This window comes from Oncorhynchus mykiss, chromosome 19, assembly GCF_057628025.1.
Source record: "Oncorhynchus mykiss isolate SJ-2025 chromosome 19, ASM5762802v1, whole genome shotgun sequence".
NCBI lineage: Eukaryota > Metazoa > Chordata > Actinopteri > Salmoniformes > Salmonidae > Oncorhynchus > Oncorhynchus mykiss.
In genome coordinates, this window is record NC_143040.1 from 18123454 (window position 1) to 18139870 (window position 16417).

The 16417-nt window shown below is 39.2% G+C and overlaps 1 protein-coding gene across 1 annotated transcript; it reads left to right on the forward strand.

Moving 5' to 3' along the window:
* Positions 1 to 362: 362 nt before the first annotated feature.
* On the forward strand, positions 363 to 16111 carry LOC110519118 (putative E3 ubiquitin-protein ligase HERC3). The gene is given in 24 exon segments (XM_090210353.1): positions 363 to 709; positions 1016 to 1130; positions 1259 to 1329; positions 1699 to 1920; positions 2105 to 2196; positions 2388 to 2518; positions 2700 to 2827; positions 2966 to 3039; positions 3042 to 3172; positions 4499 to 4558; positions 4663 to 4768; positions 4899 to 5091; positions 5234 to 5391; positions 5487 to 5567; positions 5703 to 5813; positions 5985 to 6077; positions 9346 to 9471; positions 9572 to 9712; positions 9895 to 10061; positions 11153 to 11216; positions 11307 to 11365; positions 11476 to 11659; positions 11976 to 12075; positions 14159 to 16111. Coding segments are annotated over 24 exon segments (3054 nt in total). The 5' UTR covers positions 363 to 480; the 3' UTR covers positions 14377 to 16111.
* The last annotated feature ends 306 nt before the right edge of the window (positions 16112 to 16417 follow it).

The window sequence follows — 16417 nt, forward strand, 5'->3', positions numbered from 1 at the left end:
AATAAAACCCCCCAGGAAAACTTCCAGGGAACCATAGAATAACCTCCCTGCAACCTAGAAATGTAAGTCCCCAGAACAGGCAACATTTTTACATTCTCAGAATGTTCAAAATATGTTCAGTTTTAACCGTCAGGAAACGTATGGCTTCATCTCCAGAACCAATGGGAAACAAAAAAACGCATGTCCCCACAACTTCCAAGGATCCAAATGTGCTAGCTGGGGTGTTTGTTTGATTAAAATACTTTACCTGGCGCCTGTCTCGTTTGCTCAGGCCATTCCCATTGTGGCATAAGTTTCTGTTTGTAGAAAAACGTAAACTCAAGTTTCGTTTTCGTTCCTTGCTGTTATTGCATATGGTCGCGTTCATCCCTTTTCCCCTTCAGAACGCACTGACTCACAGGGCACAGAAAGACTGCCCTGACCATCAAGATTAGCTGATTATTGATACGTTTAGAAGGCGACAATAATAACACATTGACAATGTTTTCGTGGGGAGAGAACAGCCGTGATGGCTTCGGTTTAGTAAAGTCGAATGGTTTGGTAAAGGCGAACACGGATAATTGCCTAAATGTCATCCTCACGAAATCTTCAATTGCGCATCTGTCGGCGGGTAATAAAGTGGTCGCGTTTATCAGAAGTAATGGGAAAGTGTCATTCGCTTGCAGGATGCACGAGTATAAAGATGGGAAAAGGGTCACATGGAAACTGAGTAAGTACCTTTCCTATAAGTTTTCCCGCAACACCATACATAGAAAAAAGGGTTCCAAAGGGGTTCATCAGCTGGACCCATAGGAATAACCTTTTGTTCCCATCCCCACTCAGACCACTCCCAAACAGTCCTGGACAAATTCTTGTTTGAAAAATTGCTCTTTGCTAGGAATTTTTTTTAACGTTTTTTTTTATTGAAAACATTGAGTAAGGTACTTAATTTTTACCGAGAAATTATTTGATATTGAGATAAAAATGGCTGCATTGGACCTTTTAAAAATATTTTATTTCTATTTGATTTGTATAGAGGGTGTGGAGTGCAGGGAGAAGATTCTGGCTCTGAGTTGCGGAGATGCCCATGTTGTTTTACTGTCTAAGGAGGGCAGAGTTTTTTGTCTTACCTCCGCCTCCAATGATCCCAGGTAGGACAGAATGACACATCTCTATTTCGGCCTACTCACACAATGTTTTGATGCATCTGTCAATTTTATCAACTGAACATATTGAAATAGTCACTTTTGGTCTGTCTGTTTCTCTTGTGTTTTATCAGACCAGTGGGTAACTTGAATCAGGTAATTCAAGTTGCATGTGGAGACCAGCATTCAATTGCACTAACCCAAGGTAAACAATCACATTCTAAATCACTCAGTTTGAGAAGGGATATGATAGGAGGCTGTCTGTGCTCTTTGAATGTCCTTTATACCAAATAGTCTCTGTTCCATGTACATAGATACTGGAAGAGATGGAGACCCACACACTGTCAAAACAATAAAAAAATAAATGGAGGTTTTAATGATAAAATCAAGATGTTTTTTTGGGACATGCCTTCAAGTTCATAGTGCAGAAATAAAGGGTGCTAAAAAACTAAATCAGTTTGAGAAGGTTCACAATAGACATTTAAAATAAAACTACATTTATCACATACTCTAACAATGCAGCACGTGTCCTGTGAGATTTCCTATGTACAAATATTATTTTACCTTCCATTAGATGGTAAAGTGTTCACGTGGGGCCAGAACTCCAGCGGACAGCTGGGTTTGGGGGAGGGAGAGCCCAGCACCTTGTCTCCCCAGCCTGTCAAGTCTCTGTCAGGGATCCCCCTGGCTCAGATCACCGCTGGGGGAGACCACAGCTTCGCCCTGTCCCTCTCTGGAGCTGTGTTCGGCTGGGGCAAGAACAGCGCCGGGCAGCTGGGACTGAGGAACACAATAGGTACTGTATACACAAATATTATTAAATAATATCTCTTTCCTTAATAGTTGGTATGTTTTAAAGAAAAGGAGAATGTTTGATATGTTTGAAGCAGACAGTATGAAATCATTATCATTATTTAGTCAAAAAAAAACAAAAAACGAGCAAGGAAGAAAAAAAAATGGGTGAAATCTATTTTCTACAGACAGAGCTGCTCCAGCTCCTGTTGATTGCCTGAATCTAAAGAAGACCGTTGCTGTTTCCTGTGGAGGGGAGCATACTGCTGTTCTGACAAAGGTTCTGACGTTTTTTACACAACAATATTTCCAACTGATAGTATGTTTATTCTCCCAGTACCATTAAGGTCTAAAGAATGTTTGGACCAATGATGTCTTGCTGGTTAGCATCACATACAGTAGAAACATTCATATCAACAACAGGAGCAGAACACATCCTCATGATAAATGTGTGAATGGGTTTTGTTCTAGGGAGGTTTCGTGTTCACATTTGGCTCGGGTCGATATGGACAGCTTGGACACAACTCTCTCAGAAATGAACTACGACCTCGACTGGTGGCCGAACTCTGGGGGGCAAAGGTGACCCAGATAGCCTGTGGAAGGTATGTAGTTACTAGATTGATATAAGTCATGTGAATCTCTGTAAAATCATACATAGTCACACAAAGATCAATGGATGTAGCTTGGAGTGTCACTGGGGAATATTATTAGATATATCCATTCTTAGGGATCACAATTGATTTGTGATTTTTCCTTGACCTACAATCCTGTTTGTCAAATTAGAAACCACACATTGGCGTTTGTGGGCTCCTTCAAAAAGATCTACTCATTTGGGCGTGGAGAGCAAGGGCAGCTGGGAAATGGAGTCAAGATGGACCAGTCTGTGCCTCTGCCAGTACAGCTACCACAGGGTAGTTAAATCATTTATTTTCCTCTGCATAACGTGACCTAATTAAAATGCAATACAGTACTTAGGCAGAAATGTTGGTCTCTATGAAATGATAATATAACAGGTTTATAACATCCTAACTGTTTTGGGTAACTTTCAGACCACATTGATGACCAGCAAATTGAACAAACCTTTGCTGGAGGAAACCATTCTTTTGCCTTGTGCAGTATGTCAAATTGTTATTACAGGAATCAGGAAAAGGGATGAATGACTCCCGTGTTGAAAAAATGATTCAAACATTAGACAATGACGTCATTGACAGATGGATCTTGCAATGCGACTCAAAATCATGGAAGAAAATACAGAAGTAAGTACCCCACATGACAAAAAGTATGTGGACACCTGCTGGTCGAACATCTCATTTCAAAATCATGGGCATTAATATGGAGTTTGTACCCCCTTTACTGCTATAACAGCCTCCATTTTTCTGGGAGGGATTTCCACTAGATGATGGAACATTGCATTGGGACTTGCTTCCTTCAGCCACAAGAGCATTAGTGAGTTCGGTTACTGATGTTGGGCGATTAGGCCTGGCTCGCAGTCGGCGTTCCAATTCATCCCAAAGTTGTTCGATGGGGTTGAGGTTAGGGCTCTGTGCAGGCCAGACAAGTTCTTACACACTGATCTCGACACCATTTCTGTATGGACCTCGCTTTGTGCATGGGGGCATTGCCATGCTGAAACAGGAAAGGGCTTTCCACAAAGTTGGAAGCACAAAGTCGTCTAGAATTGCTGTAGCATTAAGATTTCCCTTTACTGGAACTAAGGAGCCTAGTCCGAACCACAGTTGGCACTATGCATTCGGGCAGGTAGTGTTCTCCTGGCATCTGCCAAAACCAGACTAGTCTGTCGGACTGCCAGATGGTGAGGTGTGATTCATCACTCCAGAAAGCGTGTTTCCACTGCTCCAGAGTCCATTGGTGGCGAACTTTACACCACTCCAGCCGATGCTTGGCATTGCACATGCTATGCGACTGCTCGGCCATGGAAACCCATTTCATGATGCTCCCGACGAACAGTTCTTGTGCTGAGGTTGCTTCCAGAGGCAGTTTGGAACTCGGTAGTGAGTGTTGCAACCGAGAACATATATATTTTTTTACGCACTTCAGCACTCAGCGGTCCCATTCTGTGAGCTTGCGTGGCCTACCACTTCGCGGCTGAGCCGTTGTTGCGCCTAGACGTTTCCACTTCACAATAACAGCGTTTACAGTTGACCGTGGAAGCTCTAGCAGGGCAGAAATTTGACGAACTGACTTGTTGGAAAGGTGGCATCCTCTGACAGTGAAACGTTGAAAGTCACTGAGCTCTTCAGTCAGGCGATTCTACTGCCTGTTTGTCTATGGAGATTACATGGCTGTGTGCTCGATTTTATACACCTGTCAGTAACCAGTGTGGCTGAAATAGACAAATCCACTCATTTGAAGGGGTGTCCACATACTTTTGTATATATAGTGTATGATACAAATTAACCTCGTCCCCATGATCAATACAAATAAACAACTCATGATGGTTGATAATTGGACAAGACAACACAAACATACATGACTCAGTGACACAAAACAACTACTGAAAAGTTGAAGGTTTCAGGAACTTACATACACTGAACTATAAGATTCTTCACTTTTATTTTCAGGGAAATCACAAAAACGTTCTCTTCTGCATCATGTTTAAATGGGAGCTTCCTGGACAAACGGTAAGATCTCACTGCCTATCCATGAATGTTTTATCACATTATTGAATACTTTTATTGTTTTTTTGTTGCATATTTAATAGTATTTCTTGGTCTTGTTACTCTAGTCATGATAAACACTACCAAACCTCACTGAAGCACTCTGGCCTGGACTTGTCACTCGCCCGAATGGCTTTTCAAAGGCTTGCAGAAAAGGACAAAGTTCTGGCTGAGGTATCATTTCATTTATTATCTTTATGATCAGATACTTATTTTCTATACTTCTGTTTGTTGTCCTTGATATTCAATTTGACCACTTAAGTCATTTAGTTGTGACCCACAAGCACTCCTGTCATGGTTCTAGGTTGAAGATGTTGTCCAGCGCATACTCCTTCCCTCCCTGAGTAAGGATCCCATTGGGGTGGAGGGTCTGAGGGTGTACCTCATCATCCCTGAGCTCCTGAGGGTTCTCCGAAAACAACAACGTGGCATAGACATTACTGAGGCCTTTGCTGCTGCCATCCTCAGACTGAACCCAGACAAGCTCCAGGTCCTTGGTAAAGTCACCATCCATCAATACATCAATACATATATTCTCTTCTATTTTCTTCTCTTCTATTATTCTATTCTCTTTTTTTTAGATACATGAGGTCATCTGTGTGCTCTTGTATAAACTAAACTCCAGGCTAATTCCAACAGAGGGCCTATGGTCGACACTGTCAGATTCCTTCTTCCGAACCGTGGTGAAAGCATTCCACTCCGCGTCAGCAGAGTACCTTCAGCAGATGGCAGTCAAACGATGTGATCATGGAAAATCATTAAAGAAGACTTTTGGGGTTCTGCAAAGGCTTTATGATGTGGGTATTACTTGATCATTTCAAATATTGCTCATGGCCACAAATCATTTTAAATGTTCACTGCACTGTATATCAATATTCTCTCTTGCATGTAGGCGAACAGCAAGAGACGCAGAAGAATTACAGTTGACACTTTCCATATCAACAAAATTTGTTCTCTCTTTCAGTCTAAGCTGGTTTGTACAATACAGTGCATTTCATACACATTTCTGCAACAATCATTTAATGAAAAACCATGCAATGTTATATTTCAGGTCATGCAATGCAATGCATAATGTCTACTTGGCATTATCACCTCTATCCAAACTCAGGTACAAGACTTAAACTCAGAACTGAGAGAGCTGGTCTGGGATATCTCAGGAGAGGATGACACATATTGGATTGAAAGTGACATGATATTGAGCAAAATAGAATGTTATAAGGTATGTTATTTTTCTATCACTAGAAACATTTGTATTTTAACGTAACAAATGCCTACGTAAACAATATATATATTGAAAACTGTCTTGGGGAATGGACTACAGCCAAGGTAGTTGGGAAATTACACTAGGTTGTATTTTGAGTGTAAAATCCCTTTACATTTGGCACTTTAGGATAACATATTACGCCTCCTGAAGGACCACCCCTGTACCCTGGACACTGAAGCCAAATGTACAGTGTGGATGTATGCATTTGATCAGATCAAAGTAAGTACCTGCATTTTTTTAAACTACACTGTAAAAAATGACTTTTGATCAACCTAAAAAAGTTGCATCAACTGGTTAGAAGTAAATGAGTCAGGTTTTCTCAATTGAAAAAAAAACCATTTGTTGAAACCAAATACATGACTTAATTTAACCGTTATATTTGATTATTAAGAAACCTATATTTCAAGTTGCAACCTATTTCAACACTCAACTTACTTTTCCTCTTTGGTTAAACCTAATAAATCACAAATACTCACTAACATAAAAAAAAAAGTTTGGACACACCTATTCATTCCAAGTTTTTTTCTTTATTTTTACTATTTTTCTACATTGTAGAATATTAGTGAAGACATCAAAACTATGAAATAACACATATGGAATCATATCAAAATATATTTTAGATTCTTTAAAGTAGCCATCCTTTGCCTTGAAGACAGCTTTGCACACTCTTGGCATTTTATCAACCAGCTTCACCTGGAATTATTTTCCAACAGTCTTGAAGGAGTTCCCACAAATGCTGAGCACTTGTTGACTGCTTTTCCTTCAATCTGCGGTCCAACTCATCCCAAACCATCTCAATTGGATTGAGATCAGGTGATTATGGAGGCCAGGTCATCTGTGTCAGGACCCGGTTACGAACTCAGGTCTCCAGTGTGAGAAACAGTCACTTAGTAAACTGAGCCACTAATAGTGGGCAGAACCCAGAAGATGAGGCAGACACAGCAGTACTTGAGACGGTGATTTAATAAAGAAAAAAGATCTTCAGGCAAAAATATAAATCCACAACGTCAAAAGCAATTCCAAGAGAAGAAATGTATATCCTCCAAGACACAAGGAAAATTCACAAAGTGGTAAGAACAGCAGGGAAAAAACAAACCTCAAAAGAATAATCAAAAATAAACAAGAACAAAACCAGAGTACCCCAAGAAAATCCAACTAGAGAAACAAAAGTTCACAGCATGGCTGGGTGCTAACATACAAACACAGAGCAAAGAACTGAGGAACACTAAGAGTTTAAATACATTCAAGGGAAATGAGGCACAGGTGCAACTAATAACTAGAACAAGGGAAAAACAAAAGGGTCAAAAAATCACAATGGGGGCATCTAGGGACCAAAACCTGAACAATCCTGGCCAAATCCTGACAATCTGATGCAGCACTCCATCACTCCCCTTCTTGGTAAAATAGCCCTTCACAGCCTGGAGGTGTGTTGGATCATTGTCCTGTTGAAAAACAAATGATAGTCCCACTAAGCTCAAACCAGATGGGATGGCGTATTGCTGCTGTGGTTAATGCTGGTTAAGTGTGCCTTGAATTAGAAATAAATCACTGACAGTGTCACCAGCAAAGCACTATCACACCTCCTCCTCCATGCTTCACGGTGGGAACCACACATGTGGAGATCATCCGTTCACCTAGTCTGCATCTCACAAAGACACTGTGGTTGGGACAAAATAATCTCAAATTTGGACTCATCAGACCAAAAGACAGATTTTCACCGGTCTAATGTCCCAATCAAGTCTCTTCTTTTTAGTAGTGGTTTCTTTGCAACAATTCGACCATGAGTCTACTCTGAACAGTTGATGTTGAGATGTGTCTGTTATTTGAACTCTGTGAAGCATTTATTTGGGCTGCAATATGAGGTGCAGTTAACTCTAATGAACTGATCCTCTGCAGCAGAGGTAACTCTGGGTCTTCCTTTTCTGTGGCGGTCCTCATGAGACCCAGGTTCATCATAGCGCTTGATGGTTTTTGCGACTGCATTTGAAGAAACTTTCAAAGTTCTTGAAATCTTCCGCATTGACTGACCTTTGTCTCAAAGTAATGATGGCTTGTAGTTTCTCTTTGCTTATTTGAGCTGTTCTTGCCATAATATGTACTTGGTCTTTTACCAAATAGGGCTATCTTCTGTATACCACCCCTACCTTGTCACAACTGATTGTCTCAAGATATTCCACAAATTAACTTTGAACAAGGCACACCTATTCATTGAAATGCATTCCAGGTGACTACCTCATGAAGCTGGTTGAGAGAATGCCAAGAGTGTGCAAAGCTGCCATCAAGGCAAAGGGTGGCTACTTTGAAGAATCTCAAATATCAAATATATTTTGATTTGTTTAATACTTTTTTGGTTACTACATGATTCCATATGTTATTTCATAGTTTTGATGTCTTCACTATTATTCTACAATGTAGAAAATAGTCAAAATAAAGAAAAAACCTTGAATGAGTAGGTGTGTCCAAACTTATATATATAACCCATTTTATCATGTTGGAATTACCTATCCAAATTTCTTCACTTGGGTTACAAGCAATTAAATCCCTGTCCTGTTAATCAAGATATTAAGATGGTTCCATAACATGAAAAAATTACTCCAAACACTTTCACATTAACTGGTAACAATTTTGTAACCAAATGGTGACCATCTCATTAATATAAATCTTTCTAAACTCTTTACTAAAACAGTACTTACATGGATCTCATTTAAGATTCAGTGCTGGCAGTGAACATACAGTATTACCATTAACCTATACGGGACAACCCCCCCATACATTTTTATATTCAAATGTAGGAACTGGGTTGTACAGTTTTTACCCCTGCTGAAATGCAAGACGCATTTCAAAGCTGATGGAACCACAACAACAACAAAAAAGGAAAACCCATGTTTTTTTCTTTGTATTATCTTTCACCAGATCTAATGTGTTATATTCTCCTACATTCATTTCACCAACTTCAAAGTGTTTCCTTTCAAATGGTATCAAGGATATGCATATCCATGCTTCAGGTCCTGAGCTACAGGCAGTTAGATTTGGGTATGTCATTTTAGGCAATTTTTTTAAAAAGGGTCCAATCCTTATGAGGTTGAGCAAGTGACATGGAATGACAGTCACTCTCGGGGATAGCCAAAAATAACAATCTGAAAGTCACGACCCCAATAGTCCACCCCTCCAACTCATCTGATAGGCTGCCACCGATACATTGCATCCACTGCTATGAGATGTTGAAAGCAATTTAGACGCTTTCATTCAATTCAAAAATCACATTGATCTGTCAAATTCGTTATTTGATTTCAGACAAATTGAATAGAGCACTTAAGACAAAGAACATTGCCATGCCACCTTTTTTTTTTACCGTGTATGTTAGACATTATCCAGATTGAAGTTGCTGGGCACAAGGCAAATTTAATTTTCAAAAATTGTAATATTTTGCTGTTCTGCCAAAGAGTTTTCACTAATATTCACATACCTTTTAATAATCTTATCCAAGGATTGTCATGAGGACATCGAATACGGTTGGTTTTGTGACGACACCCTAAAGGTGGATCGGGAAACACTTCTGGATGATACCTTTCAGCATCTGCGAAAAACGACTTGCCACATGGTGGCTTTTAAGGTAAGTGTTGTGCTTTTCTGTATTTTGGAGAATGTGGTAGCTTTCTGTGTGACTATTTAGAGTTATCATCTCAAGTGCTCTAAACTGTTTTTGTCTCCAGGTGAAGTTTCAAGCTGAGAATGGTGTGGATGAAGGTGGTGTTTCACTGGAATTCTTCAGCCTCCTGGGGAGGGAACTTCTCACAATGGAACCAAAGACACTGGAGGTTTACGAGTCTGGACTAGCATGGCTCACAACAGATGTACGTTCCATATTCAGTTACATATTGTTCCCAGATTTAACTCAATATTTCCCCACAATTTAATTGACTAACTTAGAAATATCCATTCTTAGAAATGCCAATTATGGTACTGTTATTATACTATAAAATATTTATAATATTTAATGGCTTGTGGCATTGTATGTATTTATTTTTATCCATAGGACGGCGGTATTACTGATGAATTCTACTTACTTGGGCTGCTCTGTGGGAAGGCACTGTATAATCAGTGTGTTCTGAACCTCTGCTTCCCTCTGGCTCTCTTCAAGAAGCTTCTGGGTCTGACTACAACATTGGATGACCTTAAAGAGCTGTCTCCAACTGAAGCACGGTACAATTATTCTGCTGAAAAAGAAGAGGGGCCCATAATATATGTTAATCTCTTCAACTGCTGCTACAGAACAATGTAAAAGTAGAAAGTCTCAAAACACCATGATTGTGCCATGAAACCAGGAAAAGTAGTGCACCTAAGATGAGATCTGGTGTTTCGAGGGGGTTTGAATGTAAACCCAAGGGAAGTGTTTTGATGCACAGAATGTGTTTTAAAACAGAAATCGAGTACTCTGAAACACCCAAAGTGTTTTTTCAACCTGAATATTTGTGTTTTTAAGAGAATGTTGTGAAAACACTTTTTAGGGTTTCAATGCATGTAAAAGGAAGCATCAAAACACAAACACTATGTTTCTCATACAATCACTGGTTCACTGGTTCATCAATATTGATTGATGATAAGGGCCCATGGAGAATAACTTTTTGTGGAATTATTTTTTTCAATGCTTTATTTAGACAGGTTAGAAACAGGAAGGGCAGTAAGGCACATTTCGTTGGAATTTTACCCACTCAACTATGCAGCCACACTGTAAGAAATTATTCTGAGGTGAATTGAAATTGACAACAAAAAGACCAACATATACTTTATAAAAATGAATGCAAGTCGTGCAGAGCCCATGTCTAGCGATAACGTACCTGGCCCAGACATATCAACCCTCTCCCCATCGAAGACCGGGTTAAATTCCCCGCTCCAACCCTTCAATCTGTTTCTCCCACCTATCTGTATCTCCTCTGTCATTTCATAACCATCTCATTAAAGTGTAAAAATACCCCCCCAATTAAAAAAAAAAAAATGAATGCAAGTCGTTTCAATGATTTGTTAATGTCATTTTACCAAAATAATGAATGAATAAATTCAACTTAATATGTTTCTTAAAATGTAGGTATCTTTCATGAGGATAACCAAAACATTTCACGATGATATTTCAATACTCCTGCAAAATTAAGGTTTTGCCTCCTTCAAGTTGGTGGCACCTCAGTTGCCACTAGTTTGGGTGTAACAAAGCACATAATTTTAACAGTGTAGTTCTTTTACAGATATACTATTATCTCCTCATATCACATTTCTACTGTTTGTTTGTTTCAAATTAGTGGCTTACAGTATGTGTTGGATGAAGATGAGGAGGTTGTTGAAGCGCTGGATTTGGTTTTCATGGTAAGAGAGAATTGATACCTTTAGCCGTTTTTGGTAGCCTACACGGGTAATCCTAGCTGATGCAGTACTAATCTTTATTGTCTTTTGAAGGACAAAGGGCAAGAACTGATACCAAATGGAGAGGAGCTCCCAGTTACCATGGTCAACAGGTATATTTGATGATTTATCAATTTATGAATCTCTTGAATTAACAAAATGATTCCACAGGATGTGTTCTATACTCATAAACAAACATTGGTTTGCCATATATCATTCACAGGAAGAAATATGTTGACTTGTATGTTGACATGAAGCTCAACAAGTCAGTGCAGATTCAGTTTGCAGACTTTGAGAGCGGCTTCTACAAAGGCTGCCCTACACAGACATGGAGGATGTTTCTACCTGAGGAGCTGATGACACTTCTACAAGGAGATGACAACTACGAGTGGGACAAGTTGAGAGAGGTCAAATTCTACCTGTTTAGATATGTAATAAGAGTACATAATTAACTATAATTTGAAATACATGTATGGTAGCCTATATAGCAGCTCTGTAGTCAGAGTACCAGACTTTTTAGCTAACATTCCACTCCAAATGACATGAGTGGCAAGGAGTAGAATGTAATAGCTGAACAGAGATGGTAGCCAGGCTAGCAGCTCTATGCTCCCGTGGTTAGATCTGGTCCCATCCTGTTTGGGCTATACAGTCTATGGCTATAATACAGTGGCATGGTCTACTGTACATGCAGTTGTTTCGTTATGTTTTTCTCTGCAATAACAGAATGCCAACTATCAAGGATATAGGCCCACAGATGACATCATCCAGAACTTCTGGAGTGTTTTCACAGAGTTCTCAGAGGAGGAAAAGAAGAAGTTCCTAAGTGAGTTAACACAATTATGATTAACTAACTTCAATGGGGCAATCTGCAGTTGCTACATCAATTTTTGGACTTACAAATGAATGTACCCATTGATCCTTGGAGAATATACAGTTGAAGTCGGAAGTTTACATACACCTTAGCCAAATACATTTAAACTCATTTTTTCACAATTCCTGACATTTAATCCTAGTAAACATTCCCTGTCTTAGGTCAGTTAGGATCACCACTTTTATTTTAAGAATGTGAAATGTCAGAATAATAGTAGTGATTTTATTTCAGCTTTTATTTCTTTCATCACATTCCCAGTTGGTCAGAAGTTTACATACACTCAGTTAGTATTTGGTTGCATTTCCTTTAAATTATTTAACTTGGGTCAAATGTTTCGGGTAGCCTTCCACAAGCTTCCCACAATAAGTTGGGTGCATTTTTAGCTCCTTCCTCCTGACAGAGCTGGTGTAACTGAGTCAGGTTTGTAGGCCTCCTTGCTCGCACATGCTTTTTCAGTTCTGCCCACAAATGTTCTATAGGATTGAGGTCAGGGCTTTGTGATGGCCACTCCAATACTTTGACTTTGTTGTCCTTCAGCCATTTTGCCACAACTTTGGAAGAATGCTTGGGGTCATTATCCATTTGGAAGACCCATTTGCGACCAAGCTTTAACTTCCTGACTGATGTCTTGAGATGTTGCTTCAATATATCCCCATAATTTTCTTTCCTCATGATGCCATCTATTTTGTGAAGTGCACCAGTCCCTCCTGCAGCAAAGCACCCCCACAACATGATGCTGCCACCCCCGTGCTTCACGGTTGGAATGTTGTTCTTCGGCTTGCAAGTCTCCCCCTTTTTCCTCCAAACATAACCATGGTCATTATGTCCAAACAGTTCTATTTTTGTTTCATCAGACCAGAGGACATTTCTCCAAAAAGTAAGATCTTTGTCCCCATGTGTAGTTGCAAACCGTAGTCTGGCTTTTTATGGCTGTTTTGGAACAGTGGCTTCTTCCTTGCTGAGCGGCCTTTCAGGTTATGTCGATATAGGACTTGTTTTACTGTGGATATAGATACTTTTGTACCTGTTTCTTCCAGCATCTTCACAAGGTCCTTTGCTGATGTTCTGGGATTGATTTGCACTTTTTGCACAAAAGTATGTTCATCTCTAGGAGACAGAACGAACGCGTCTTCTTCCTGAGCGGTTTGACGGCTGCGTGGTCCCATGGTGTTTATACTTGTGTACTATTGTTTGTACAGATGAACGTGGTACATTCAGGTATTTGGAAATTGCTCCCAAGGATGAACCAGCCTTGTGGAGGTCTACAATTTCTTTTCTGAGGTCTTGGCTGATTTCTTTTGATTTTCCTATGATGTCAAGCAAAGAGGCACTGAGTTTGAAGGTAGGCCTTGAAATACATCCACAGATACACCTCCAACTGACACAAATGATGTCAATTAGCCCATCAGAAGCTTCTAACGCCATGACATAATTTTCTGGAATTTTCAAAGCTGTTTAAAGGCACAGTCAACTTAGTGTATGTAAACTTCTGACCCACTGGAATTGTGATACAGTGAATTATAAGTGAAATAATCTGTCTGTAAACAATTGTTGGAAAAATTACTTATGTCATGCACAAACTAGATGTCCTAACTGACTTGCCACAACTATGGTTTAACAAGAAATTTGTGGAGTGGTTGAGAAACGCGTTTTAATGACTCCAAACTAAGTGTACGTTAACTTCCGACTTCAACTGTACCTTATTAGTTCCTCATTGGCGTACCCCATCAGAACCCAAAATATAAGCTTGTTTTTTCCCAATGTTTGTAAACAAAGTTAAGGTAAAAAAACACTTTTATAGCCTCAAAACATGGTTAAAACTATTTTGGATGGTCAGTCCTTTCATCCATAGCTCTGTCTATGAATTTGAGGGTGGTTCAATTTCTCCCTTCCTTCAGCTTTATACCGACACATTGGCGGAGAGGATGCTTTGTTATTGTTTCAACTGCTGATTGCCCCTTTAAGTAAATCATTGTAGCACTCCACAAATGCTTGGTCAGTTTATCATTCTTCTCCTCTCATTTCTAACTTCTAGCTTTTCTGACTGGAACCGACAGACTGCCCAGAGGACGAAGTCTCTCCAAACTGCAGATGCAAATCACGTCTTTGGGCAGCACTGACGCTGATGAATATTATCCGAAAGCACAAACGTGCTCTGTGACATTATGCCTCCCTAACTACAGCAGTATCGACACACTACAGGAGAAGCTTCTCCATGCTATAACCCACTGTGATGTGTTTGGAGATGCTTGAAATGGGAAGCATGTTACTAGTAGCCTGGCAGTTTGTTTTTATCTACGTCTGTCAATATTATGATTTTATTTAGTCAATGAAGCACATTCAGAGCTAACAACTGAAAATATTCAGACATTAACAGCAGTCTTTATAAATATAAACTTTCATAAATGCCTAATGTTTTTTCCAGTGAAACCACTGTTAATAGAAACATTTACGCCTCCTCCGGACCCCTCGTAGCCTAATGTGCAGTTGATTGGTCAAATAATTATGAACTAAATGAATGAAAGCCAATCATACTTTAATGATCAAACAGTGGAGTAAATTGAGAGAAATTGAGAGCTCTTTATCTCTTTACAGATTGGCTGCGGGTATGAATTCTTAGGAACCCTCTTTCGGAAATGTTTGAATTTTAGCTAACCTTAACCCTTTTTCTATCCTTAACCTAATTATCCTAATCTGCTACATTAATTATCCTAATTTTCTGTGTAAATTCTCCTAATCTCTTACGAAAAGTGAAATTCTAGTAAATTCTGACATAAACTGTAGGATATTCCATCTTGACAAAAAAAACTTTTCCTGGTAGCTAAAGGTCCGAAGATTCTGAGCATGTGCGTAATTCTCTACCTTTACGCACAGCCTCTGCTACAGTTTGGCTGCCCAGAGAACAGGATACTCAGGTGAATGGTGCTTGTTTAATAAAGTTAGATCAAAGCTGAATCAATGTCTGCAAGATCACGTGATAGTATTCTACGTAACAGAATGAAATACAATAGCATCAGGGCTGTAGCTACATAAGAGGACAAATGAAAATAAGATCAGCTTTAATATTGCTGATAGATTGAGGCTTCTGTCAATGTAGTTGTCTGCATCATTTCCAAACCCCATATATTTTTTGGGTAAATACAGTGATATATACATATATATATATATTTATTATTTGTACCCCTAAACGTACCATTGATATATATATAAATATATATTATTTGTATCCCTAAACGTACCACCCCTCCCCTAATTGGAGTAAACTAATGGACAACAACACTTTGGCTTCTACTTCCAGTTTATACATACAATATACATTTTATGGATACAGTATATTTTACATTAGCTATCTTTTGTTTGTTTTTAGTCCCATCCTTCAGCTACCCTCAACCCCTCCTATCTATCTTTGAAGACCTCCCAGTTTGATTTATCTTTGCCATTATATATTTTTTCATCTGTGCTGTGTAGGGCCTGAACTTATTGTTGAGAGTTAGAATAGTAGAATACATATTCTGCAATTGGCAGTTTTCCTCTTGTTATATGTCACTCAATTAGCCCATGTTAATTCATATTTTACAGATTGGTACATTAGCTATCTAAACTTGTACATTTTAGAAGACACTCTTATCCAGAGCAATTAGAGTTAAGTAACTTGCTTAAGGGCACATCAGCAGATTTTTTACCTAGTCAGCTTAGGGATTCAATCCACCATCTTTTCGGTTACCAGCTCAATGCTCTTAGCAGCTAGGCTACCTGCTACCATGTAGTAATCATGGCCAAATTACTGACCAGGCACACAGGGCACGTGCCATGGGGCCCCCATTGATTTGGTTAGTTGTTCTCACTCAGATATCATGTTAACATGACATAAGTCATGATAAAATGTGTAGAATTGCAGGAAATTAGCTGTGAAACTGCAAAAAAATACAAGTTCTGTAATGCAAATGTATTTGTTTACCTTTTGTTAATAAAATACTTTTTCTGCTTACAGATTCCTCTGTACATATTCAATTACAGTTTTTAATCCTCCCAGTGCTGAGTTGATGTGAGTTAATGTGTAGTGGCTAATTGTATAGTTAATAGGCTCTGTGTTTGTAGATTGACTGAGGTGAATGACGCTACAACAACAACAGTGATAAAGTCTGGGGGTAATTTTGGCTTGTTTTTGCCTTTTTCCAAATAGCATTTTTGAGTTTTTAAATTGTACAGAAATGCAGTATAGAAAGTCTATGGTGTGTTTGCGTCCACATGCCCACCTCCGTCCCCCTTAAATGTTCCCTTACTTGGCAACTTG